The 25,658-nt window shown below is 46.0% G+C and overlaps 1 protein-coding gene across 2 annotated transcripts in view; it reads right to left on the bottom strand.

Annotated features, from left to right (window-relative positions):
• Positions 1-18,376, bottom strand: part of B4GALT5 (beta-1,4-galactosyltransferase 5) — a 100,099-nt gene extending 81,723 nt beyond the window's left edge. Inside the window, exon 1 of one of the 2 annotated variants that reach the window (XM_086331430.1) lies at positions 18,334-18,376. In XM_086331430.1, coding sequence (XP_086187556.1) covers positions 18,334-18,361 — 28 coding nt within the window. In that variant the 5' untranslated portion in view covers positions 18,362-18,376. Of the gene's footprint in view, positions 1-17,851; positions 18,105-18,333 lie in introns of those variants that run through there. The other variant, XM_086331426.1, reaches the window with a different exon arrangement.
• Positions 18,377-25,658: the final 7,282 nt, after the last annotated feature.

Genomic DNA, 25,658 nt, shown 5'->3' with positions numbered 1-25,658 from the left:
CTGCTTTTGAATATGCTATCTAGGTTGGTCATAACTTTTCTTCCAAGGAGCAAGCGTCTTTTAATTTCATGGCTGCAATCACCATCTACAGTGATTTTGGAGCCCCAAAAAATAAAGTCTGACACTGTTTCCACTGTTACCCCATCTATTTCCCATGAAGTGATGAGACCAGATGCCATGATCTTCGTTTTCTGAATGTTGAGCTTAAAGCCAACTTTTTCACTCTCCTCTTTCACTTTCATCAAGAGGTTTTTTAGTTCCTCTTCACTTTCTGCCATAAGGGTGGTATCATCTGCATATCTGAGGTTATTGATATTTCTCCCGGCAGTCTTGATTCCAGCTTGTGCTTCTTCCAGCCCAGCATTTCTCATGATGTACTCTGCATAGAAGTTAAATAAGCAGGGTGACAATATACAGCCTTGATGTACTCCTTTTCCTATTTGGAACCAGTCTGTTGTTCCATGTCCAGTTCTAACTGTTGCTTCCTGACCTGCATATAGGTTTCTCAAGAGGCAGGTCAGGTGGTCTGGTATTCCCATCTCTTGAAGAATTTTCCACAGTTTATTGTGATCCACAGTCAAAGGCTTTGGCATAGTCAATAAAGAAGAAATAGGTGTTTTTCTGGAACTTTCTTGATTTTTCGATGATCCAGCAGATGGATGTTGGCAATTTGATCTCTGGTTCCTCTGCCTTTTCTAAAACCAGCTTGAACATCTGGAAGTTCACGGTTCACGTATTGCTGAAGCCTGGCTTGGAGAATTTTGAGCATTACTTTACTAGAGTGTGAGATGAGTGCAATTGTGCGGTAGTTTGAGCATTCTTTGGCATTGCCTTTCTTTGGGATTGGAATGAACACTGACCTTTTCCAGTCCTGTGCCCACTGCTGAGTTTTCCACATTTGCTGGCATATTGAGTGCAGCACTTTCACAGCATCATCTTTCAGGATTTGAAAGAGCTCAACTGGAATTCCATCACCTCCACTAGCTTTGTTCGTAGTGATGCTTTCTAAGGCCCACTTGACTTCACATTCCAGGATGTCTGGCTCTAGGTGAGTGATCACACCATCGTGATTATCTTGGTCGTGAAGATCTTCTTTGTACAGTTCTTCTGTGTATTCTTGCCACCTCTTCTTAATATCTTCTGCTTCTGTTAGGTCCATACCATTTCTGTCCTTTATCGAGCCCATCTTTGCATGAAATGTTCCCTTGGTATCTCTAATTTTCTTGAAGAGATCTCTAGTCTTTCCCATTCTATTGTTTTCCTCTATTTCTTTGCATTGATCCCTGAGGAAGGCTGTCTTATCTCTTCTTGCTATTCTTTGGAACTCTGCATTCAGATGCTTATATCTTTCCTTTTCTCCTTTGCTTTTCGCTTCTCTTCTTTTCACAGCTATTTGTAAGGCCTCCTCAGACAGCCGTTTTGCTTTATCTCCTTACCCAGTTTCTTCTTCCTCATGTTACTTTCATCCTTGACACCCCATGTATGTCTTTATTAGCTCCTCTTCTGTCTCCCACCTTGGAACATAAGCTCCATGAGGTCAGAGATTTTGTTTCCTTCTCTGCTGAATCTTTACACCCAGCACTCAGTCGTGTCTGACTCTTCGGGACCCCATGGACTATATAGCCCACCAGGCTTCTCTGTCCATGGGGTTTGCCAGGCAAGAATACTGGAGTGGATTGCCATTTCTTCCTCCGGGGATCTTCCCAACCCAGGGGTCAAACCCTTTGTCTCCTGTGCCTCCTGCAGGCAGATTTACCCGCTGAGCCACTTCCCTGGTGGCTCAGACAGTAAAAGCATCTGCTTGCAATGCCGGAGACCTGGGTTCAATCCCTGGGTTGGGAAGATCCTCTGGAGAAGGAAATGGCAACCCACTCCAGTATTCTTGCCTGGAAAATTCCATGGATGGAGGAACCTCGTAGGCTACAGTCCATGGGATCCCAAAGAGTCGGACATGACTGAGCAATTTCACTTTCCAGTGGGTAGGTGTTCAATAATTGTTGAAGGAGTGCTGAATGAGTAGCAGATGTGCACTGAGCGCATCTGGGCATGACAAATGCACAGGTGACTGAGAGGAGGGGCCTGCAGCCCGTGGCCGGTGGACAGGAAAGTGAGTAACTGCGGGACAGTGCGGGACTCACGAAACCAGCAGTCTGGGGAGGTGGCCGTGAGACTCTACACGGCCTTTGAAAGGGAGTTGAGACCTACTTGCTCGAGGAGCAGGGCGGGGAGGCCAGCCTGCCTGGAACAGCTGGTCCCTCAAAGGAAAACAGGCCCTGACCCTGTAGCTCAGTAGAGGCCTCTGAGTCAGAAAGATCTTGTGACCAACCAGTTCTGCCTCTTTTTGACCCTGACTGCATGACCTTGGCAAGTCATTGCACCTCTCAGAGCCTCCATGTCCACATCTGTAAAATGGGGATCCTAGCTCCTTCTTCCTAGGGTTGCTGTGAGGACTTGAGAGAGTGTCTGTGAAGAATCTGGCATGTTTCAGGCTCTCAGTCAATGGGAACTGTCCTGTTCTTACAGTCCTGTTCTTTTTTTTTTTTTTTTTCTGTGGACCACAGGGAGCCCTTGAAGGTTTTGGAGGAGAGGAATGGCCTAAAGATAGGTGGAGGGCAGTGGGGCCTGGGGGTCCCTGGAGAAATTCCAGGAGAGTGTGAGTTGGGCTTCACATGTTAGTCAACACTCCGTTACAGACTTGCTGGAGTAAAACACATCAAAGGATCTAGAGCCTAAAGTAAGTCAGAAATAGCACCATGCCCTCCCCAACCCCTCAAACTCTCCTATTCCAGGCACCTGCCCTGAGGAAACCATTGCCTAATCCATAAATGCTAATCACCAGTGGTGTGATAACATTACGCAGCAGTAACAGCTGAGTTCACCCTCCCAGGGGCAGTTGAGTAGATAAAGATCGCTGACATGTTCTAACTGCTTTCCAGGCCCCAGGAGTCTTGGCATGGATTACTTCCGGTGCCAGAAACCCCTGCTGAGGAAACCCTGACTGGGAGGTTCCCCCTGGTAAGTTCCAGCTAGGTAGTCCATCAGCCCTTCCAGAAGAAACTGAGGCACAGAGCAGAAGAAACAGACATCATTTCTTGCCAGCAGCTTTAAGAGCCTGTGGGTCCTCCCGCCCCTCCACCACAGTGCTCCACAGACCAGCTGCCCCACTGGTTGAGTCCCAAAGAGAGGAAAAACTCCCCTGAGCCCACCAGGCGGGGATGAACCTATAATCTGAGCAAGAAATAAGACTTTCTTTTAAGCCTCTGAGATACAGGGGCTATTTGGGTTTGCTTTGGTTTTGTGTATTTCAGTTCAGTTCAGTTCAGTCGCTCAGTCGTGTCCGACTCTTTGCGACCCCATGAATCGTAACACGCCAGGCCTCCCTGTCCATCACCAACTCCCAGAGTTCACTCAAACTCATATCCATTGAGTCAGTGATGCCATCCAGCCATCTCATCCTCTGTTGTCCCCTTCTCCTCCTGCCCCCAATCCCTCCCAGCATCAGAGTCTTTTCCAATGAGTCAACTCTTCGCATGAGGTGGCCAGAGTACTGGAGTTTCAGCTTTAGCACCATTCCTTCCAAAGAAATCCCAGGGCTGATCTCCTTCAGATGGACTGGTTGCATCTCCTTGCAGTCCAAGGGACTCTCAAGAGTCTTCTCCAACACCACAGTTCAAAAGCATCAATTCTTCGGCACTCAGCTTTCTTCACAGTCTAACTCTCACATCCATACATGACCACTGGAAAAACCACAGCCTTGACTAGACGGACCTTTGTTGGCAAAGTAATGTCTCTGCTTTTGAATATGCTATCTAGGTTGGTCATAACTTTTCTTCCAAGGAGTAAGCGTCTTTTGTTTATTTAATACCTATTTATTTATTCATTTGGCTGCGCTGGGTCTTGGTTATGGCACGCAGGACCGTCGACCTTTCTTACAGCATGCAGAACTCTTGCTAGTTCTCTGACTAGTGATTGAACCTGGGTCCCCTGCATTGGGAGCTCAGAGTCTTAGCCACCCGGCCACTAGGGAAGTCCCAGGGGCTATTCGTTTTACTTGAATATAATCAGGCTTATGACTCGGTGGTATAGAATCTACCTGCTAACACAAGAGCCGCAGGAGACACAGGTTCAATCCCTGGGTCAGGTTCAATCCCCTGGAGGAGGAAATGGCAACCCACTCCAGTATCCTTGCCTAGAAAATCCTATGAACAGAGGAGCCTGATGGGCTACAGTCCCTAGGATCGCAAAGAGCTGGACACAACTGAGTGACTGTGCATACACACATGCACCCTGGCTTATCCTAGCTGATCTCAAATAAACTCTTGTGCAATTTGCTTTCCCTGGATGTGTTTTTATAAGATACAACTGCAATGAAACATGTGGCAGGAGTTTATTCATTTCTTAATGATGTTTATTTTGTTGTTTCCTTTTTTTTTTTTTTTTTTGCTATTACTGGTCCATGGATCCTAAGCCACAATTCAAAATCTAGAAAATCTAAAACCTAAATGTTTCTTCATAATTTACTTGGCAGTAAAACTCAACCTGACTTGAACTAGTGACAAAACTTACCTTAATAGACAGAAAGCTATTTGTAGTCTTAATCGCACTTAATATGAATATTCCTATGTTCCTATATGAGGAAATACTTAGATTTTTACTTAGAGGTTGACCCAGTCCTCTTAAAGTATGTTATGCAAATGTTCAGTGTATATACCATATTACCTTTCAAAATTCTGAGATTCTTACAAAATTGCAAACCACATCAGACCCCAAGGGGTTTGGATAAGGGATGGTGGCCCAGTACAAACATAGCTGCAATGAGCATCTCTGGCAGGATGTCACTCACAAAGGTGGCCCCAACAATATTTCCCACTCCCGTGTTCTTCTGGAACTTTCTTTAATTCGCCTCCCTTTGAATCCGGCTGGGACTGTGAATCACTTGTAGCCAAGAAAAAGAATTGGGAATGACAGCACTCATAACTTCGGAGGAAATACGGCTTCTGACGTGTTGGTTGAAACACCCACCTTGGAAGCCTTTAGCTACCACACTGAGGATGTCCAGCCACGTAAAGAGGCCGTGTCCAGGTGCCATGGTCAAGGCCCCGGCAGAGGTCCCCGCTGCCAGGCAGCAACAGTCGCCAGATCCTGGAGAGAGCAAGCCTTCAGACAGTCTAGCCCCCAGCTGTCAAGTCATCCTCATGTACACCGTGAAGTCCGGGGCGGTTTGCTGCACAGTAGGATCTGTAACAGTGCCGCTCTGCGTGTGCCCCGTGCACTAGGGCAAGACCTTCTCCAGAGCACATTTATGTGAGTGCAGTTTGCTGAGCAGTAGGAATGCACCTCTTCTGATGAACTATTTCCAAAGTGTTCTCTGAAACGAGTGTGCCAACTTACACTCTCCGTAGCACTGAACAAGGATTTCATGACTTCCTGCCTCACCCACAGTTTCTATGATAAGATTGTTCCAGGGTTCTGTCCCTCTGCCATGAAATCCCTCTGGAGAAAGACAGTAAGATAGGAGGAACTGGCATAAAAAGTTAGCAGAAGTCCTCCAGTAGCATTGATTCTATAGAGCACTTTTTGCCATCAAAAGACTGATTCATTCCCCCTTTCTACATTCTGACGCTTTTTTTTCTACCCTGAACGGCCTGGCCTAGGGCATGCCTGGGTCGCTTTGAGTGTCCAGTGGTAGAAGTGATTTACATCTATTAAAGTAGGTGCCAGGCATTTTTCTAAATGCTATGAGAAGAAAGGGGAGGAGGAGGAAGAGAAGTATAGGTACCAGTATTTACTAAACTTTTTTTTTAGCTACTTAACATCCATTCCAGAGAAGGCAATGGCACCCCACTCCAGTACTCTTGCCTGGAAAATCCCATGGATGGAGGAGCCTGGTAGGCTGCAGTCCATGGGGTCGCTAGGAGTCGGACACGACTGAGCGACTTCACTTTCACTTTTCACTTTCATGCATTGGAGAAGGAAATGGCAACCCACTCTAGTGTTCTTGCCTGGAGAGTCCCAGGGACGGGCAAGCCTGGTGGGCTACTGTCTATGGAGTCGCACAGAGTCGGACACGACTGAAGTGACTTAGCAGCAGCAACATCCATTCACTTCTGCAACAGCTCCAATTTCCTCCTCCTCTTGCTTTCAGTCTGTTGGGTTCTCTGAACTCTGAACTCCATTTTTGACTCGTTAGGTGAGCTAGCCTGGTTAGTCAGAATATTGTATTCCTCTGGTAGTAATAATTGGTTCAGGGTTGGGTAGACCCATCAGAGCCAATGAGACTCAGTTCCTAGGCATTTAAATTTGTGCTTTTGGAGAGCCAACTTTCCCCTTCATGTTAGACATAAATATGAAAGGTTGTGAGGCTGGAGCAATGGCAGCCATTTTATCAACATGTGACCCCTAGGGATCAAGACAGCATGTGGAGAGAAACTGATGCAAGTAACAAAGAGAAACTGAGTCCTGATGACATAATTTCAGTCATGAATCCACCTAGTCCTGGCCTTCCATTCGCTCCCCCAGCCCTGTCACCTCAGTTGTCTACCTGCTGAGGTTTTTCTGTTTTGTTTTAATTGAAGTATAACACACACACAGAAACATACACATATCACAAATGTTTAGCTCACTGAATTTTTAAACCTGAATATAGCCATTGAACAAGCACTTAAGAAAAAGAACATCACTGGTTCTCACTTGTATAAGTAGAATCATAGAGCATATTCTTTTATGTCTGACTTCTTTTGTTCAGCATTATATTTGAGATTCAATCATACTGAAGAGTGAGGTTGCAAGTCATTCATTTTAATTGCTGAATAGTATTCCACAGTTTCTTATCCAATCAGCTGTTATCAGGAATTTGGGTAGTTTTGAGTTGGAGGCTGCTATAAATAATGCTGCTGTAAAATCTTTAGTATAGTGGCTCTGATACTAGTAAACTACTCTCTTGACATAATGTATAAGTAGGACTTTCAACTCAAACTGGCTTAAAAGGAAAAAGGAATGTATTGCCTTACATGACTATAATGGCGTGAGGCAAGTTTACATGGCTTCAGGCATAGCTGAATCCAAGGGCTCAGTGTAATATCATCAGCACACAATTTCTCTCCATATATTAGCTCTGCTTTCCTTTGGGTTGGCTTCATCAGATTCATCTGTTGACCAGCCCCTGAGAAGGTGGTCCCCACAGCTAAGGGATCTGCACCCAAAAAAGAGTATTTGTGATCAAGTCTAATTGGCCTGCTTTCAGTCACATGATCATCCCTGAACCAATTGCTGGGACTAAGGGGATGGAGTGTGCTGATTGGCTGGACCTGGCCACATGCCCACCCCTAGAGCCAAGGAGCAAGAGGAGCTTCATATGAACCATGTGGCTGATAGTGGAAAAGGGTGACTCGCCAAAGGCAGACCAACTGTGCAGTTGCTCCAGTGGAATAGGTGCTGAGCAGTGACAGCAACAGATAGCTGTGGACTACACTAAGCTTTCTTATGCCTTTGTGACTCTACGTACTTTGTTTCCGCTTCCTGGAAACCTTAGGTTCTCATCTCTCTTCATCCTTTGAGACCCAGCTCAAATTTGTTTCCCTATCATGAAATCTCCCAGAATTCTGGGTCTGGATACTCAGATGGGTGCTCTTGACCTCGATTTCCCTCTCCTTCTATTGCAAGAGGCTCAAAAGCTTAAAATGACATTTACCAGACTCTCCTGCAGCAAGGAAGTCAATGGTAAATTAAGCTCTGTCAACTAGATGCATTTGCATGAAATCTGAAGGGTGAAAGAGAGGCAGTGGTCCTCTCCCTGTGGCTGTGACAGCTGGCCAGCCAGTCCTAGAAGATGGGAGGAGTATGGGCTGTGGATCTACCATCTAGTCCCCAGTTTGGAGGGCGCAAGGAGTAGGAGGTGGGTGGTGATGGCAGGAGCAGCAGCAGTTTGGTGACTTCTGAAGCATGGCGTGGTAGAGGAACCTTGAAATTAAGTCACCCTGACTACTCTTCCCTCCCTCCTGGCATTTTTGCAAGCACCAAAATCCTGTATCAGATCCTTTTTTGGGACTTCTCTGGTGGTCCAGTGGCTAAGACTCTGTGCTCCGAATGCAGGGGCCTCAGGTTCAATCCTTGCTCATGGAACTAGATTCCACATACTGCAAGGAAGACCCAGTGCAGCCAAATAAACAAATATCTATTTTTTAAAAATCTGTTTTTGACTAAAATACCTGGAGTGGTTTCTATTTCCTGAACTACCTCCTGACATAAAATTCTCCTATGTAGAATAGTCAGACACGTCTATGAGAGCACCAATCACACTGTTTTATATGCACATATGAGCATGTGGGTGTATATGCACATGTGTGTACGTAATAAAACAAGCACTTAAGTAGCACTTACTCTGTATCAGGTGCTATTCTAAGCACTGTGTGAAATAGAAACTTACTTAATCCTTACAATAACATCTTGAGGTAGATATTATCACCCTCGTTCACAGAAGAAGAAACTTAAGTCTAGAAGGATTAAGGAACTTGCCCAAGGTCACACAGCTGGTTTTGTATGAGTTATGTGACGGTTATGGCTAGATTATACATTTCCTTGAGGACAAGAAAATGTCTCTTTTTCATCTTTGCACTCTTCGGAATAGTGAGGAATGTGCTCAGGAATAGTGCACTCTTCACTCTTTTTATCAAAAAAACTTCAGTGGCTCTCTCTAGCTTATAGAAGAAAGTACAATCTTCATTTGACCTGCAAGACACCTGCCCCACCCCCATGACCTGGTCATTTATCTCTTCCCTCCCTCCAAGGTGTAAGTGGGGATGGAGAGGAAATATGTCAAGTTCTATACTGAAGAGTGTGCTTAGGTAACATTCCATGACTCTACACAGGAGACAGGGTTTCAGCTAACATTCCTTGAGTTTATACAGATGAGGAAGGTCTATAGACCTTCCATAATGATAAGCAAAGAGGCTCTGCAAACATCCAATAATTTTACAGAAGCAGGTGTTCTGCAAACAGTACAAGATTCAAACCACAAAAAGGGGCTCTGCAAACATTCCCTGATTCTGTATATATAGGAATATTCCTCAAAAACAGTCCATAATTCTATACACAGGAAGGAAAAGTTGATCAAACACCCTAAAATTCTATACACAGCAAGAGCTCTGGAAACATTTTAGGATTTCACACCTGGGAAGAGACTTACAAATATTACATAATTCTATAAATAGAAAAGAGCTGTGTGACTCTCCCTTGATTTTCCAAGGTGTTTTGCAAACTGTAGGTCTTCCCAGAGAAGGATCTGCAAGCAATTAATTATTCTACTTAGAGAAAGGTGTTCATTTCCCAGATTCTAGCTAGAACAGGGACACTCTGTAAAGATTGCATGGCACCAAACACAGGAGACTCTGTGTGCGGTTAATGATGCTACAGATAGGAGGGTGTTCTGTACATATTCCTTGATTTCACACAAAGGAGGGAGCAGTCTGTAAATATCTCTTGATTTTATATGTAGGAGGGGATTCAGAACACATTCCAAGATTTTGCACAGGTGAAGGGAGTCCAGCAAATGCTCCTTGATTCTGCTGAGAAGACAAAGAATCTCTACAAATATCCCTTGATGTTACACACAGGAGGGTTTGGAAGCAGTTCGTGATTTAATACACAAGTAAGTGCTTGGTGAGTGTCTGGGGATTCTGAGGGCTTGGCATTGGGCTTGGCAAATCTCATCTTATGAAGGAAAGCTGGGGGATGGGCAGTTTTATCAAGGAACACCAAAGGCCAAAGCCCAAAGTCCGTAAATGTTTCAAGGGCGCATAAAGATGTTTGAGGCCAATACCGACTCCAAAATATAAAAAGAAAACAGTAGAAAATGAAATTAACATTTAATGAAAATATCTACAAAATATAATATTAGGGACTTCCCTGGTGCTACAGTGAACAGGAATCCGCCTAGCAATGCCAGGGACGCGGGTTCGATCCCTGGTCCAGGAAGATTCCACAAGCCCTGGGGCAACTGAGCCTGTGTGCCCCAACTCCTGAAGCCTGTGCTCCACAAGAGAAACCCTTGCAGTGAGAAGTCCACGTACGGCAACAAAAAGGAGCCACAGCTCACCACAACTGGAGGAAAGCAGGCCTGAGCGCAGCAACGAGCACCCAGCACAGCCAGAAATAACTAACCATTAAAAAAATACATATAATGTTAGGTCCACCAGTCATCTGCCTCTGAACTCTCCTGGTTGCCTCTGATTGTATCTACTGAACCATGGGGAGGCATTTTGTTCGGCTTAACAGGATGTGAATGGGGCCTTACAAAGTAACAGTGCCAGAGGCCCAGGAAAATCCTAAAATGACCTGACCCTAGATGGGAAAGTCGCTGGAAAGTTCCCGTGGGAAGGTCAGAGGACTCTCACGTCCAACCCACTTGCTGCCCGCTGCCCGCTGCCAGCCCAGCTCCTGAACAGAGCACTGACATTCCAAAGCTGGGCTCAGTTCATTCTCTGCTGAGATGCGAAAATACCCCAACTCCCAGGAGACAGACACAGCTCCAAATATCACCCCCGGGTTGGAGGAAAGGCCACCCATGTCCGCAACAGGGAAAGCCAATTAGCCAAGGGCATTATGTTGCAGCAGGTGTCTGGAGCAATCAGATATTGTCACGGGCTCGGAAAGGAAAAACAGCTGTGTCTGCCTCTCCCCCACTTGCATCCTCTGAGCCAGCAGCAGTGCTCTGAGCAGAGTGATGGGAGCCAGAGGGAGACGCTGTGGCTGCAGCTACGCCCCAGGGTCACAGGCGGGGATGAGGAGTCTTGATCAAAGGCAGTGAGAGATCACCTGAGTCTGGGGTCTAAACATCCCGGAGCCTGGCCGTAATCAATCAGCCCATATGGCAGCAGATGTAATACTGCCCTGAGCGAGAGGCTGCAGGATGGTCAGAGCTGAGAGCTGTTCCTCCACTTTCTGAGCCCATGCCCAGTTTCAGAGACCAGAAAAGCACCTCCATTTCCTTGGGCATCATTTAGATTTCAAAAGAATTTTTTTCCCCTCAAACTCTAAAATGATTAAAAGAACATATGAAAGAATATCTTTAAGATCTTGGAGAGCAAGGGATTTCCTAAACCAGGCATGAAAGGCATAAAGGAAAAGATTAGCCTATTGTACTATTAACACATCAAAATTGAGTATCCTTCTATGACAAAGGACCCCATAAAGGGAAAAGACAAGTGACAAGCCAGAGAAGATACTCACAATCAATCTAACAAAGAAATTATATCCAGAATTTATAAAGAATTCTTACGGATCAATAAGTTAAAAAAAAAAAAAAAAAAGACCATCACCCCAGTGAAAAAGGTCTAAAGTGTTTGGAAAGCATTTCTGAGAACAGAGGTAATCCGAGGGGACCGTAAACATGGAAAGATGCCCACTCTAGGGACAGAACAGTGAAATACAAGCTAAAGCCAGAGTCACATACTGTTTTACATGCAGAGACTGACAGAAATTCTGCTTCTAGATACACACTCCAAAGAAATTCTGCCAAGGGAGCATGAGGAGATACATACAAAGGTGTTCATTGTAGCACGGAGTGTAATGATGAAGAATTACAGGCAACCTAAATTCGCTATTAGGGGAGCTAGGGGGAAAAGCGGTTTTATTGGTCACATAATGACATACTATGCAACGGTTAAAATGAATGAAATGAAGCTTTGCTAGAGAGAACAGCAAATGAGACATGCAGGAGAACATTTGGCAGAATTTAAAACATATAAACAATGGAACTATAAATACTAAAAAAAAAAATACGAGAAAGGGCAATCTAACTATGATTCAATGTCCAGAAGCCATAAAAGAAAAGATTGAGGACTTCCCTGGCCGCCCAGTGGTGAGACTCCGGGTTCCACTGCAGGGGGTTCAGTTTCAATTCCTGGTTGGGGAAACTAAGGTCCTGCATGCTGTGCAGTGTGGCTAAAAAAGAAAAATTTTTTTTTTAAAGATTGATAAATTTGACTATGTTAAAAAAAAAAAAAAAACGTATGGCAAGGAGAGAGAGAGAGAAAAAGAAAAAAACCCACCAGATGCAGTCAAAACACAACTGACAAGCCAGAAAAAAATCCTTGCAACTCATCCCACAAAGAACTACTCTCCCTCATGTAAGAAGAGCTCATAGAGACAGATAAGAAAAATGGACAAAGGATGTAAACAGTTCATAGAAAAGAGAATTTGAATGCCTGTTAAACATCTGGAAAGCTGTTTAGCTTGTCTCCTTCTAAGTAACGCAAATTAGAACTACAGGAACCACCATGGTTCATCTATCACATTGGCAAAGTTCCAGAAGCTTGATAACGCAGAGTGACAGTGCGTCGTAGTTCCTGGTTGGTGGGGTATAAGCTGGTTCAACCTCTCCGAAGGGCAATTTGGCAAAATCTATCAAAATGGTAAATGCATATACATTTTGATCCTGCAAGTTCATTTCTGGGAATTCATCCTACAAATAACCCTGCATATGTGTGAGATGACATTTGTATGGAATATTTATTTTAAAAAAAAGTGGGTCACAAAAGCAAAATAAAAACAAAAAAAAACATTACCCATTAAGAGGAGTGTGCATGCTTGCTAAGTCGCTTCAGTCTCGACTAATCTTCCCAACCCAGGGACCAAACCCAGGGTTCTTATGTCTCCTGCATTGGCAGGCAGGTTCTTTACCACTAGCACCGCCTGGGAAGCCCTAAAATAAAGTGTGATCCATCCAGTAACAGAATATGATGCAGGAGTCTAAAAAAAAAATGATGAAGCTGTCTATATACTGATATGGAAAAATCTCTAAACTACATTGTCATGTGAAAAAATAAGTGTGATATCTACTGTATATAAACACAGTAGGAAAGCAAGACTATGTATTTGCATGAAAATAAACAGTAAAGCTTGTTGCGGGGTGGGCAGAACCATAAAAATCATTCATTAAAGTGAAATCGCTCAGTCGTGTCCGACTCTCTGCGACCCTGTGGACTGTTGCCCACCAGGCTCCTCCGTCCATGGGATTCTCCAGGCAAGAATACTGGAGTGGGTTGCCATTTCCTTTCATTACCCATTTATTAAATGGGTAACACATACATACACACACACATACAAATCAGTTCATGCTCTTTCCCTGCTTAAAAGCCTCCAATAGCCACCCCCTTGACGGAGAAGGCAATGGCACCCCACTCCAGTACTCCTGCCTGGAAAATCCCGTGGATGGAGGAGCCTGGTAGGCTGCAGACCATGGGGTCGCTGAGGGTCGGACACGACTGAGCGACTTCACTTTCACTTTTCACTTTCAAGCATTGGAGAAGGAAATGGCAACCCACTCCAGTGTTCTTGCCTGGAGAATCCCAGGGACGGGGGAGCCTGGTGGGCTACCGTCTATGGGGTGGCGCAGAGTTGGACACGACTGAAGCGACTTAGCAGCAGCAGCAGCTACCCCTTGAAGTCACAATAAAATTCAACACCTCCCTGAGGTCTATAGACCCTGCAGGATCAGGTACCAACCAGCCTTCCCCTCTGACCCCCGCTGGTCACCCTATCCTCAGCTTTCTTCTCTTTCTCTATATATGATCATATAGTTGTGTGACTGGAAAAAAAAGTATAAAAAGCTATCAGTTCGAGCCCTCGTTCACAGCCTAGAAGGAGTGGAAATGGCACAGCCACGTTAGAAAACAATTCGGTAGTTCCTCAATCCGTTAAACATAGAGTTACCACACGACCCAGAAGTTTCACTCTGAGGTATACTCAGAAAATATGTGAAACTGTGTGTCCACGCAGAAACCTGTACATAAATGGTCATAAGAGCCAAAGAGTGGAAACCTGAAATGCACATTACTCAGTGAAAGGAACGAATTTGAAAGGGCCACATACTGTATGATGTCAACTATGTGACATTATGGAAAAGGAGCTATGGAGACAAGAGGGCTTCCCCGGTGACTCAGTAGGAATGAATCTGCCTGCGAGGCAGGAGACGCAAGAGGTGCAGATTCCATCCCTGGGTCAGGAAGATCTCCTGGAGGAGGACATGGCAACCCACTCCAGTATCCTTGCCTGGAGAATCCCCTGGACAGAGGAGCCTGATGGGCTACAGTCCCTAGGGTCGAGCAGAGTCTGTCACGACTGAAGCGACTTAGCACGCGTGCATATGCCATTGTGCATTTCTCCAAACCCATAGGATCTGCAATAAGAGCAAACATACAAATCTAAGGTAAACTGTAGCCTTTGGGTGATTATGAAGTGGCCATGCAGGTTCATCGTAATGTACCTTTCTGGCCAGTGATGTTGACAACGGGCAAGCCTACAAATGGCGGGGGGTGGGGTGGGGGAGTTTATGTAGATCTCTGTACCTCCCTTCCAGTTTTGTTCTTAACTTAAAACTGCACTTAAAACAAAACAAAAATTAACATGCACCCAAACACATTCCTCAGGAGGGAAAAAGACATAATTTTAAACTATATATATAGTTAGAGTTACTGACAGAGGTGGAACAGAGAGTCACCTGGAACCCCACCAGATGGCAACTCAGGAGCTGCAAAGTGCTCCCGGGAAGGAGTGAGTGAGCGGCGGAAAAGCCAATTCGAATGTGTCCTTCCACTGCTCAAACTCTCCCATAATTCCCAGGGACCCTCGAGAGAGAACCCGAATACTCTCTGACAAGCCCCGCGTGGCCTGGCCCTGCCTCTCAGTCCTCCTCACCGCTTTCCTCTTAGTTTCTTTTCTCAGGAACATGGACCTCACCAGTTTTCTCTATGTCCCTTGCATGAGCCTCTCTCTCCCTGTCTTTCTCTCTCCATCCCCCCACACCCCCTTTTCTCTGAAAACCTCCCCTCTTTTCCCACTCTCTGGAGCTAACATACACCCACACACCCTGCCAGGCTCAGCTCAGAGCTCACCTCCTCCAGGAAGTCCTGGGAGGTTACAGCTCCCACAGAAGCCCAGGGAAGGGACCCAGCTGCCAGTGGGAAGAGCAAGGAGGCAGCCTATGTGGCTGGAGGGGAGTGAGGGAAGTGAGTGACCGCTACCAGAAGCCATGTGGGCTGGGGGCCATCACAGAAGGCCCTGCTGATCATGAAAAGCATTTTACTCTGAGTGAGCTGGGAGCCTGGGCAGTCTTTGTGCAGAGGGTCAGCATCTGACTGAGGATTCCTTTGGCTACTGGGGAGTGGCCGGCAAGGGCAAAAGCAAGAAGACCTAATACCCTCAATCAGAATTAACCTCTGCTTGATCTATGCCCCCAGAATACATGCACGGACTGCTTTCAACAAGCAAAAGCCTTCACTTCTGTTTCATGTTCTAGCTGACTATAAGCCACAGGTGCTGAAACATGGTGGTTAACACATCTGGGTTGAAAAGTCCAGCCTCTCCGCCTAACAAGTGGGTGTTATTTAGTTTGTTTGGAACCTCGGTTTTTTCATCTGTAAAGTGAGGTTGATAAATTACACTGACCTGACTAAAGCTATCATGAGAATGAAATGAGCTAATCCATGGAAAGCTTGCCTGCAGCATGGTCAATCTCAGTAGATATTAGCTTTGATTATGAAGTGTCTGTCTGCACGACTGTAACAAGAACTCTGTGTGGATTTAACCTGGGTGTGCTGAAGCAGCTCTCAGGCTAAGTTTGCTGGAGGTCCAAGCCTCTGCTGACTGCAAGTGGTCTCCCCACCTCCCCAGTCCTCCTCCTCCGCCCCCTCCTTCCTGTCCTCCTTTTCCTTCTTGGGTTGTTGTGATTCTTGCAACAGCTTCCTGCAGAGTCTTTACGTGTTAACACTTCCAAAGGACTCCAGTGATCCATGGGTTTCCTGGACAGATGAAGAGACTGGCGGAAACATCAGCTACCGGATGGAGGGGCTGCGGGTGGGGTCTTATCTAAGGCGCATCAGGATAGACAAAGGAGGGCAGAAAGCTTAAGCCACTAGGCACAGGGCACAAGGGTTAGGGACGGAACAGAGGCAGCTACCCAGGTTTCTTCTCTCCAGGGCTGAGGTCCTTTGGTTTCCTTTTATAAATTTTTAATTACACAGTAAGGCAGTCTCCTCATTTTAAAAAAATTCAGATAAATGCAAAAAGGGTCTTTTAACAATCACCCCGTGCCATCTGCCAACATTCTTTATCCAGGCACCTGCTCTGTTTTTCACCGAAGCCTCAGTTTCCACCTGACATATCACCCACTGGAAAACAAGAGGGCAAGTAGTTTGATCTGTTTTACGCCTAGCTGTGGTCCCGGCGTAGTGCAGGTACAGAGTCAGAGCTCAGTAAACACTGTTCCCTGGCAGTCAGTCCAGTAGTTAAGACTCCCTGCTTCCAGGACAGCGGATGCAGGTTCAATGCCTGGTTAGGGAACTGAGGTCCCACATGTGGTGTGTTGCAGTCAAAAAAGAAAATAAATAAATAGAAGAATAAATGAGACCCTTGCCTCCTCCTCACAAGGCAGCCGCTATTATCAGCTTGGCCTTTTCACCCATCTAGACCAGCACCATCCAATAGAATGTTCTACAGTGATGAGCTAGCCTGTGTCCACAATGTCCGATATATTAGCCACTGGCCACAGGTGACTTACGAAGCCCTTGGGGTGTGGCTGATGCCATGGAGACACTGAATTGTTTATTTAATTTTAATTAAACTTTTTAAATGAACGTATGTTTAAATGTAAATAGCTACGTGTGGCTACTGACAACCATCTCAGATGACGGTGCTGTCCCAGACATTTTCCCTGTGTATTTACATATTTATGTTACTCACAGACTGTTTTGCATATTTGTGCTTTACATCTGTGTTCCTGTCTGTGTATCCTTCGGCTTCTTGCTTTTTGTCACTGAAGATTATATTTTGGAAGTCTTTTCACTTCAGGCTGTACAAGTCTGCCCCTTTCTTTTGAACTGCTGCTCAGAAATCCACAGTGTGGGTCTACCATTAACTTGTTTAGCCATTCCCTACTGAGAGATATTTAGACGGCGTCCCATTTACCATTATTAAAAATAATGCTTCCATAAATGCTATCGTTCCTATCTCATTGGGCACAAATGTGACCTTTGCTGTCTGGTGAATATGAATAATAATAGCTATTTAAAATAGGTAACTAATGAGAACCTTCTGTATAGCACAGGAATCTCATTGCTCACAGGTGACCTAAATGGGAAGGAAATCCAAAGAAGAGAGGAATATGTATACACGCGGCTGATTCACTTTGTGGTACAGTAGAAACGAGCCCAACATTGTAAAGCAACTATACGCCAATAAAAAATTTAGAAATAATAATAGTTATTACTGTAATTATAGTAAAAATCACTCGCGTTTATTGAGCCTTTAGTATGTACAAGGCATTGTGCTAAGCCCATGCGCTAAATGATTCAATTCTTAGTCCAGTCTAAAAAGGGAGGTTTTGTTATTATCCCCATAGTACAGATACAGAAACTGAGGCACAGAGAGGCTCAGCAGCTTGCCCAGAGGCACACAGTCAGTAAGTGGCACAGCCAGAATTTGAACCTGGGTGAGCTGTGTGTTCAACTTCGGTTTTCCAAGCTCCTGCCAAACCACCGTGTGGAGGGTATGCATCAGTGTACACACAGACGCGGGCCCGGCACCTGCAGGCCTGAACTGCCGCCTCAGGGTCTCTTTTCGGAGCGGAGAGCCTGCGCGAGACAAGCAGCCCTGCAAACTTGAGGGCTCGGCCAGGCGGCCGTTCGGATCTGTTATCCGGGCTGCGGGGGTGTCCCCAGCAGTGAACTCCCAGGGACACGCCCGCATCTTGCCCCCTCCCCTGAGAGGTCCCAGGTCTTCCTCCCCGACCAGCAGTGAGCTGGATGACATAAAGATGATAGCAAGAGAGAGACGCGAGAGTGGCAGGCGGACTTACGCAACCCGGTGGAAAGCATACAGGCCGACTTGCTGATTGGAAACAAACAGGAGTCAGGCAGAGGTTTCCTGGAATCCAGGTCCAGGAGCTGCCAAATGCGGGCCTCCTCTCCCAGGAACAATTGAATGTCACTGGGGTAACTGAACACTGCTAGAGACAGGCCGCCTGCCCTCAGCCTCACAGAGCAGCCTGTGTGAGCCAGGAAGAAAGGGCCTGGCGAGGCGCCCCGCGGGGCCATCTGAGGAGACGCTGTAGTCTCCAGACCCGGAGACGCTGCTGGCCCTGCCTCTGCTGAAGCCCAGCTGGCGGGCCAGCGGCTGGGGGATTCCCAGGGCGAGTCTCCAGCACAGCTAAGGAGCAAAGTTCTAGCCCAGTGTGGTCGTTCAGTCACTCAGTCATGTCTGACTCTCTGCGACCCCATGGACTTAAGCACGCCCGGCTTCCCTGTCCTTCACCATCTCCTGGAACTTGCTCAAACTCACCATTCAATCGGTGAGGCCATCCAAGCATCTCGTCCTCTGTCGTCCCCTTCTCCTCCCGCCTTCCATCTTTCCCAGCATCAGGGTCTCCTCTAGCTCGTTGGGCAGGCCCTGAACTCAGAAGCCAGGATACCTGAGTATCAGGATGAACTGGGGAATGACCCCGGGCCAGGCATAACCTCTGAGTCCTCTCCTTAATGGAAAGAAAATAAAAACAGGAGAGCAGATTCAAATGGGATTGCTACAAAGGTGATAAAAATGTTATAAGACCCTAATATGACAGGTCCACAAACGTTTTAGATAAAAGTCACTTAGTAAATATCTGAGGGCCACACAGTCTCTGCCATAACTGCTCAACTCTGCCGTCAGAGGCTAAGGTAACCATAGGCAGCAAGAAAACAAATAGATACAGCTATTTGTGTGCCAATAAAACTTTATTTTTATATACTGAAATTTGAATTTCATATCATTTTCACGTGGCACAAAATGTTGTTCGGCTTTTGACTTTTTTTGACCACGTTGATCTGCTTGTCGGATCTCAGTTTCCCGACCAGGGATTGAACCCTGGGTCACAGCAGTGAAAGCCTGGAATCCTAACCACTAGGCCACCAGGGAGCTTTCAGCTTTTGAGTTTTGTAAACCATTAAAAAATGTAAAAAGAAACCTTAGCTCAAAAAAAAAAAAAGAAATCTTAGCTCTAGAGGTGTACAAAAACAGGTGATGTCCTCCCAAAGGACCCGGCTTTGGTGTGCAGGCAAGCTTTTAATTTATATTCGACCATAAATATGTCACTGAAGAATCAAACTATAAATCTCCCATCTAGGAAAACAAGCAAACAGGCAGCGGGCTCAGCACAGAGTTAAACACAGTATCTGGCACATATAAGTGCTCCAGAACATTAACAATGATCACACTGAGGGGAACACTTGGAATATGTAGAAAGTAGGTACAGGGGACGGTAAGACTGTGTGTGCACGCACGCAGGCTAAGTTGCTTCAGTCGTGTCCGACTCTACAACCCTGTGGACTGTAACCTGCCAGGCTCTCTGTCCATGGGATTCTGACCCAGCAATCGAACCCTTATCTCTTATGTCTCCTACATTAGTGAGCATGTTCTTTACCACTAGTGCCACCTGGGAAGCCCCTGTAAGACTTTAGCAGGTATAATAATAATAGTATTTAAAAAAAAAAAATTTTTTTTCCGGAACTGAGAAAGGTTTGTTGCAAGAGCCATGCAAGGAGTACAGGTGGCCCATGCTCAAAAGACATGAACTCCCCTATGGTTTTTGGGGAAGAATGTTTATAAGCAAAATTTGAGAAGTGGTCTGCAGGATGTGTGATCTTCCTCTGATTGGTTGGTGGTGAGGTAACAGGATGGTGTTCTAGGAATCTCAATCATCAGCTTTCTGGTTCCAACCAATCTGAGGTCCAGGGCTTATGCTCAGCCTGAAGTTATCATTCTGCATCTTGATGGGGGCTTTAGTTCATGTAGAAGAACTCAGAGATACATACCAGATTGTCGTATGAGTATGTCCTTGAGGAGGAACCAGGACCCTTCCCCATCCATAGCTAACATTATTAAGTCCTTGCTCTATGCCAAGCCTTGTCCAAAGCACTGTACTTATATGTATGTATTCACCGATCACTATAATCCTATTCTTAGGCCCATTTTACAGATGGAGACAGAAGAGAAATTAAACAGCAAGGCTAGAAGCTTCACCCATAGAATCTAATTCCAGAGCCCACATTTGCTTACACCCAGTGATATTTCTAGGCACCCTCTGCTCTGGGGTGGGGACCATTGTTATAACCATTTTACAGAAGAGGAAAGTGAAGCTCATAGCAGTCAAGTACATTGACTTAGGAGTATATGATGAGAAAGGGGCCTCCCAGGTGGCTCAGTGGTAAAATAATTCACCTACCAATGCAGAAGACCCAGGGAACAAGGGTTCAATCCCCGGATCAGGAAGATCCCCTGGAGAAGGAAAGAGCAACCCACTCCAGTATTCTTGGCTGGGGAATCCCATGGACAGAGGAACTTGGCAGGCTACAGCCCATGGGGTTGCAAAGAGTCAGACACGATTGAGCACGCACATATGCTATTTATGGTTAGTAAACAGTAGAGTCAGAACTTGAACTCAAGAAAGTCTGATTCCAGAGTCTATGATCTTAACAACAATCATGTAATATATATAAATATAGCTTTTCCTAGCACAATTTGTGATATCATAATTGATCAAATCTCCTTTCAGAGACATTCACATTATCTCCAGGTTTAACTTTCCGTGTTGTGAAGCACACCTTCAGTTCTTAAAATAAACCTTTGACCTGGGATTTGCAGGTCAAAGAGCATCAGCTGGGAGCCTTTCCATGTATATAATGTTAGCAGGTGGTGGAGCATGGACGTGTTCTTATTGCTGAGCAGGACAGGTGGTGGTTAAAGGCCGGGCTGCAAAGTCATATAGATCAGGGTTCAAATCCCAGATTGGCTACCCACTATGTGGCTAATTTGGGGCAAGTCACTTCACCTGTTTGAGCCTCAGTTTCCCCATCTGTACAACGCTGCCTTCATTGATCCTCTCCTCACTTCTGGCTGATTATAATCCCCTCCTCAGAGATACAATTAAAATTGTCATCATTTGACGAAGGGGAGTTCCAAGCTCTCTTTTTCCCAGACAGTTTCTCAAAATAGAAAGTGAGGAGAAGGAGAGTCATTGGGAAAGGAGTGGAAGCATGGTCATCAGAAAAGAAACTCAATTCTAATCCTAACCCAACATCTTTAAATCATCACTGTTCAGTTCAGTTCAGTTCAGTTGCTCAGTCATGTCCAATTCTTTGCGACCCCATGGGCTGCAGCACACCAGGCCTCCCTGTCCCTCACCAACTCCCAGAGTTTACTCAAACTCATGTCCATTGAGTCAGTGATGCCATCCAAGCATCTCATCCTCTGTCATCCTCTTCTCCTCCCACCTTCAATCTTTCCCAGCATCAGGGTCTTTTCAAATGAGTCAGCTCTTCGCATCAGGTGGCCGAAGTATTAGAGCTTCAGCTTCAGCATCAGTCCTTCAAAATCATCACTAGCTCAAGTGAAAAGGAGGAGCATTTCATTTGTGGCAGAAGAAACCAACAAAAAATTGGGTTACGCAAAAAGAAAAGTCATTTGGTTCCCTTAATTGAAAAGACCAGCTTCAGGCACAGCTGGATCGAAGGCTAAAATGATGCCCCAGGTGCATTCCCTCCATCTCAGAGGTGAGCCTGTCCTCCTGGGAACAACGTGGCACCAGTGGCTCCAGCCCTCTCAGCAACTGCAGGGTCGAGCGAACCTGTCTTCTCACTGCTCCTAACGTCCCCAGAAGGAGTCTCATTGGATCTAGCTGCGTCATGTGTTCATTTCTGAGCCAGTTACTTACCTTCAGGGGATAAAATGTGATTGGGCCAGCTTAGAGCCACATGAAGACAGAATCAGCTTTGCTGAACACCATGGACAGAAAGTAAAACAGAGGTGGTTCCCCTGGGAAAATCAAAGTCCTATTTTTGAAAGAGGGGAGAACAAGACCTCAAAAGCTCAGACGATAGGTGTCCACTCAATCACCCAGCTATCTTTATGTGAACACCAATGTTATATCAAACAGGAGAATAGGAAGGGCAGTGGCTTCAGACATTTCTCGAACTAGCATCTGAAAATCCACCAGGAATTCTGGTGCGTATTTTGTGCTCCTCTGCCACCCTGCCCACAGATTCCATCACCTCTGTTTCTCTCCCCCTCCTCCCCTCTTCTTCTCTAAGCATGTGACCAAATATGGCTGCCTCACAGCACCTGAGTGCACGACCCCTTTCTTTAAGCAACTACCCACAAAAATCACTAGGTCATAATCCCAAAATCACAGGAGAGAGGATCTGATTGGCTCATCAAATCAAGTACCCACCTTTATCCAGTCAATTCTGGCTTGAGGGCAGGGTTGTGCAGTTGTAAGCATGGCTCTGGGGTGCCCACCCCTGTTTCAGAGAGGAAAGTCGCCATGGACTGGTAGGTGCCACTTAATGTGTTCATGACACTCTGCATCCAGATGAGGTACTCTGAAGCCAAGACCCAGGAGCAGCGCAGGACATCAGGAACGTGTTCCCTCCGGACGGGACCAATCCTGGCCTCTGGGGAATGGATGAAAGTGCTTGGATGGACGAGTGGACCCAGGTGTCCGGGTGGAGCTCTGCAGGGTCCCTGGAGAAACATCCAATCAGAGCAGGACCAAGAGGGCCTGATCCCATCAGGAAGCTGCAAGAACACCTACAGGAAATAATAACCATGGCAACAACACAAAACAGTGCTAAGAGGAACCTTAGCACCACAGCCAGGCATCACTCGGGGTGCTTTAAATGTACAATGTATTTAATTCCCACAGTGATACAGCGACTTAGGCATTTATTTTCCTCACTCAGAGAGCATCTGTTGAATGATTTAGCATTAACTGCCCACTTACCTCACTTATTCACTTAGTCACTCACTCACTCTCTGAACATATTTAATGCATGCCGATTGTATATCAAATTTGTGTGCGCTGGGTGTTGGGATCACAGTGGAGGGCAAAAATGATCTTGCCCTCATGAAAGTTATGGTCAAACGTTGGAGGATCTGAAGGATAGATAGCCATTAATTAGGCAAAGAGGAAAGGGAAAAGCGTTGCGGGCAGAGGGAACAGTATGTGCTAAGGTCCTGGAGAGGGAGGGAGTGGGTGAGGCAGGAGTGATGCCTGAGATTCAGGTAGGCAGCGAAACGAGCAATTTACATCTGCTGCTTCAGTGGCAGGAGGGTTCTTTACTCCGTTCTTTACCATGGAGCCACCAGAGAAGCCCCAAGTGAGGACTTTTAACTGTAATCATCAAGACAGCTCTCTCTCCACCTCCTCCATACTCCTTGCCTTGGCACCAGATGGCACTGGGGAAGCATGGGCATTTGGGGGCAGGGTCAGTTAAAGAGAAGCTGGACTGGGGACATATTCAGTCAGGGTCCAGTAGATGTGATCACAGAGTTCAAAAGCTCTTCCTTGCAGAGAGAAAGTACTGCCGGCTGTCCTGGCATGGGAGTGGCTTCTAGAATATTCCCATTGCCCACACTCCTGATTCATCCGCTATCGAGACTCAAAAGTACAGGGCCAGAGGTCACACTGTCAAGGCCAGAGCAGAAAGAGGGAAAGAACCTAAATTCTTGGCAATATATTATTGATCCCTTAAATCAGTGGTTCCCAACATTTTTGGCACCAGGGATCAGTTTCATGGAAGACAATTTTTCCACGGAACGGTGAAGGAGGGAAATGGATTCAAGAGCATTATATCTATTGTGCACTTTATTTCTGATCTAATGCCTGATCTGAAAGGAGGTACTGGTCTGGACCTGGAGGTTGGGGATCCTAGCCTTAAAAGAACCAGCTTAAACACTGTTCTACATACATGTGTCTTCCAAGTAAATTGTATGCTTGTAGGCTGCATGTTTTGCGGCCCAAAGCATCTCAATAGGTACGATAATATACACTTATATATGTCTCAAGTTTACCTGGAAGGAGATCCGTAAGTGTGACTGTGAATGACTGTGGGGGAGGGACCAGGAGGCAGGCAGGGGGAAGAAGATGAAAGGAAGACTTGCTTTTTCTGGATATTTTCATTCTGCTTGAATGTTGTTTCTCTGGGGTCAGCTTTTAGCATTTCAAAAACTGGAAAATAAAACTTCAAAAGCCAGGGGAACAATTGAGTTTTACATTTCTTTTAAAGGCATGAAATAAATAAATTGGATCTGGCCAGCCCGGTCCTTACTAAAAACGGTAGGACAGCCAAAAAAGCGATGTTGACAGATTCAGCTACTGAAGGCCTGGAAGGTGATCTGGGACTCCCAGGGCAGAGCCTGAGGGGCGTTCAGAACGTCTCCTGCCTGCCTTCCTGCCGCCGAGCAGCGCCGCCAGCCCTGCCCCATGTTTCAGAGGGTTTTCAGGAACCAGGCACCAGTTGCACCCCCTTGAAGTTCTTTTTGAATATCTACTTCAAGTGCGTTAGCCTGCCTCTTCTTCAGTTCAGTTCAGTTCAGATCAGTCGTTCAGTTGTGTCCAACTCTTTGCAACCCCATGAATTGCAGCACGCCAGGCCTCCCTGTCCATCACCAACTCCCGGAGTTCACCCAGACTCATGTCCATCGAGTCGGTGATGCCATCCAGCCATCTCATCCTCTGTGGTCCCCTTCTCCTCCTGCCCCCAATCCCTCCCAGCATCAGGGTCTTTTCTAATGAGTCAACTCTAAAGACTACAAAATGCTGCTGGTGGAAAAAGAAAAAAGGGCTTCTCTGGCAGTCCAGAGGCTAAGATTGTGCGCTCCTGACACAGGTTGCAGGGGACGCAGGTTTGATCCCTAGTCCGGGAACTAAGATCCCACATGCTGAATGGCCCAGCCCCCCGCCACCCACCCCAGCAAAATGCTTCTGGTGGGCTGAGGAATCTCAAGACGGTTTCATCGTCTTTCATACAAGTCAGGACACGGAATTTTTTTTTCAAGGTCAAACACAGTCAGTTCGTGACAGAGTGGGAGTTGCCAAGGGTTCCCCTGCTGGTCTGAGTGCACGAGGTTTGGCCCCTTCAAGATCCTGGCCAGCACAGGTTTCTTATCTCTTCTGAGGGAACTCCCTGGTTTGCAGTGTTAGCACTCTGGAGATCCCCTATGTGAAAATGACCTTGACATCCACATTCTATGAGTTTGGGGAATGCCGCCTTCTAGAAGCCCCACCTGGAGGCTTACAGAGCACGTTAGCAGGTTAAAGTCTCTGGAAAGTCCTGCGGTAAAGGAGACTACTATTTTAAAAAAATTTTCCCCAAACAGAAGCTCTGGAGTCAGCTGGCCTGGGTTCAAATCCTCACTCTTACTTCCTAGGCAGGTGGGCGGGGCAACACACTGTGGGTCTGACCCTCAGGTTCCTCATCTATAAACTGAGACTGCTGATACTCACAGAGTTTTCATGGGGACTGAGAGCACGAGTCGACAAACCATTATCAGAAATCAGCGTTTCAAATTTTGGAAAGTTTTACATTTCAGAAAAGTAGTCAAACCCATTGATAGGACATTCCTGAATATTCACACCAAGTGGGTTCAACAAGCCTGTACATAACCTCAGATCACGTGAGGGTTTGCTTTCAGATGAGTTTTGGCACCAACCAGACTTTGGGAAGCAGCTGTTGGTTTTCATCGCTTTTTTAAAAAAAAAATTTCAGGATTGTGGCTAAGAGAATGAGGACTTGTGGTGAAAAGAATAGCTAATATTTATTGAGCATTTATTGAGCCAGGTCGTATTCCAA

Source organism: Bos grunniens, chromosome 13 (genome assembly GCF_055505025.1).
Source record: "Bos grunniens cultivar Pamir isolate PY7600 chromosome 13, Bosgru_T2T1.0, whole genome shotgun sequence".
NCBI lineage: Eukaryota > Metazoa > Chordata > Mammalia > Artiodactyla > Bovidae > Bos > Bos grunniens.
The sequence above is the reverse complement of the archived record's forward strand: the minus strand, read 5'-3'. Positions and strand labels throughout refer to the sequence as shown.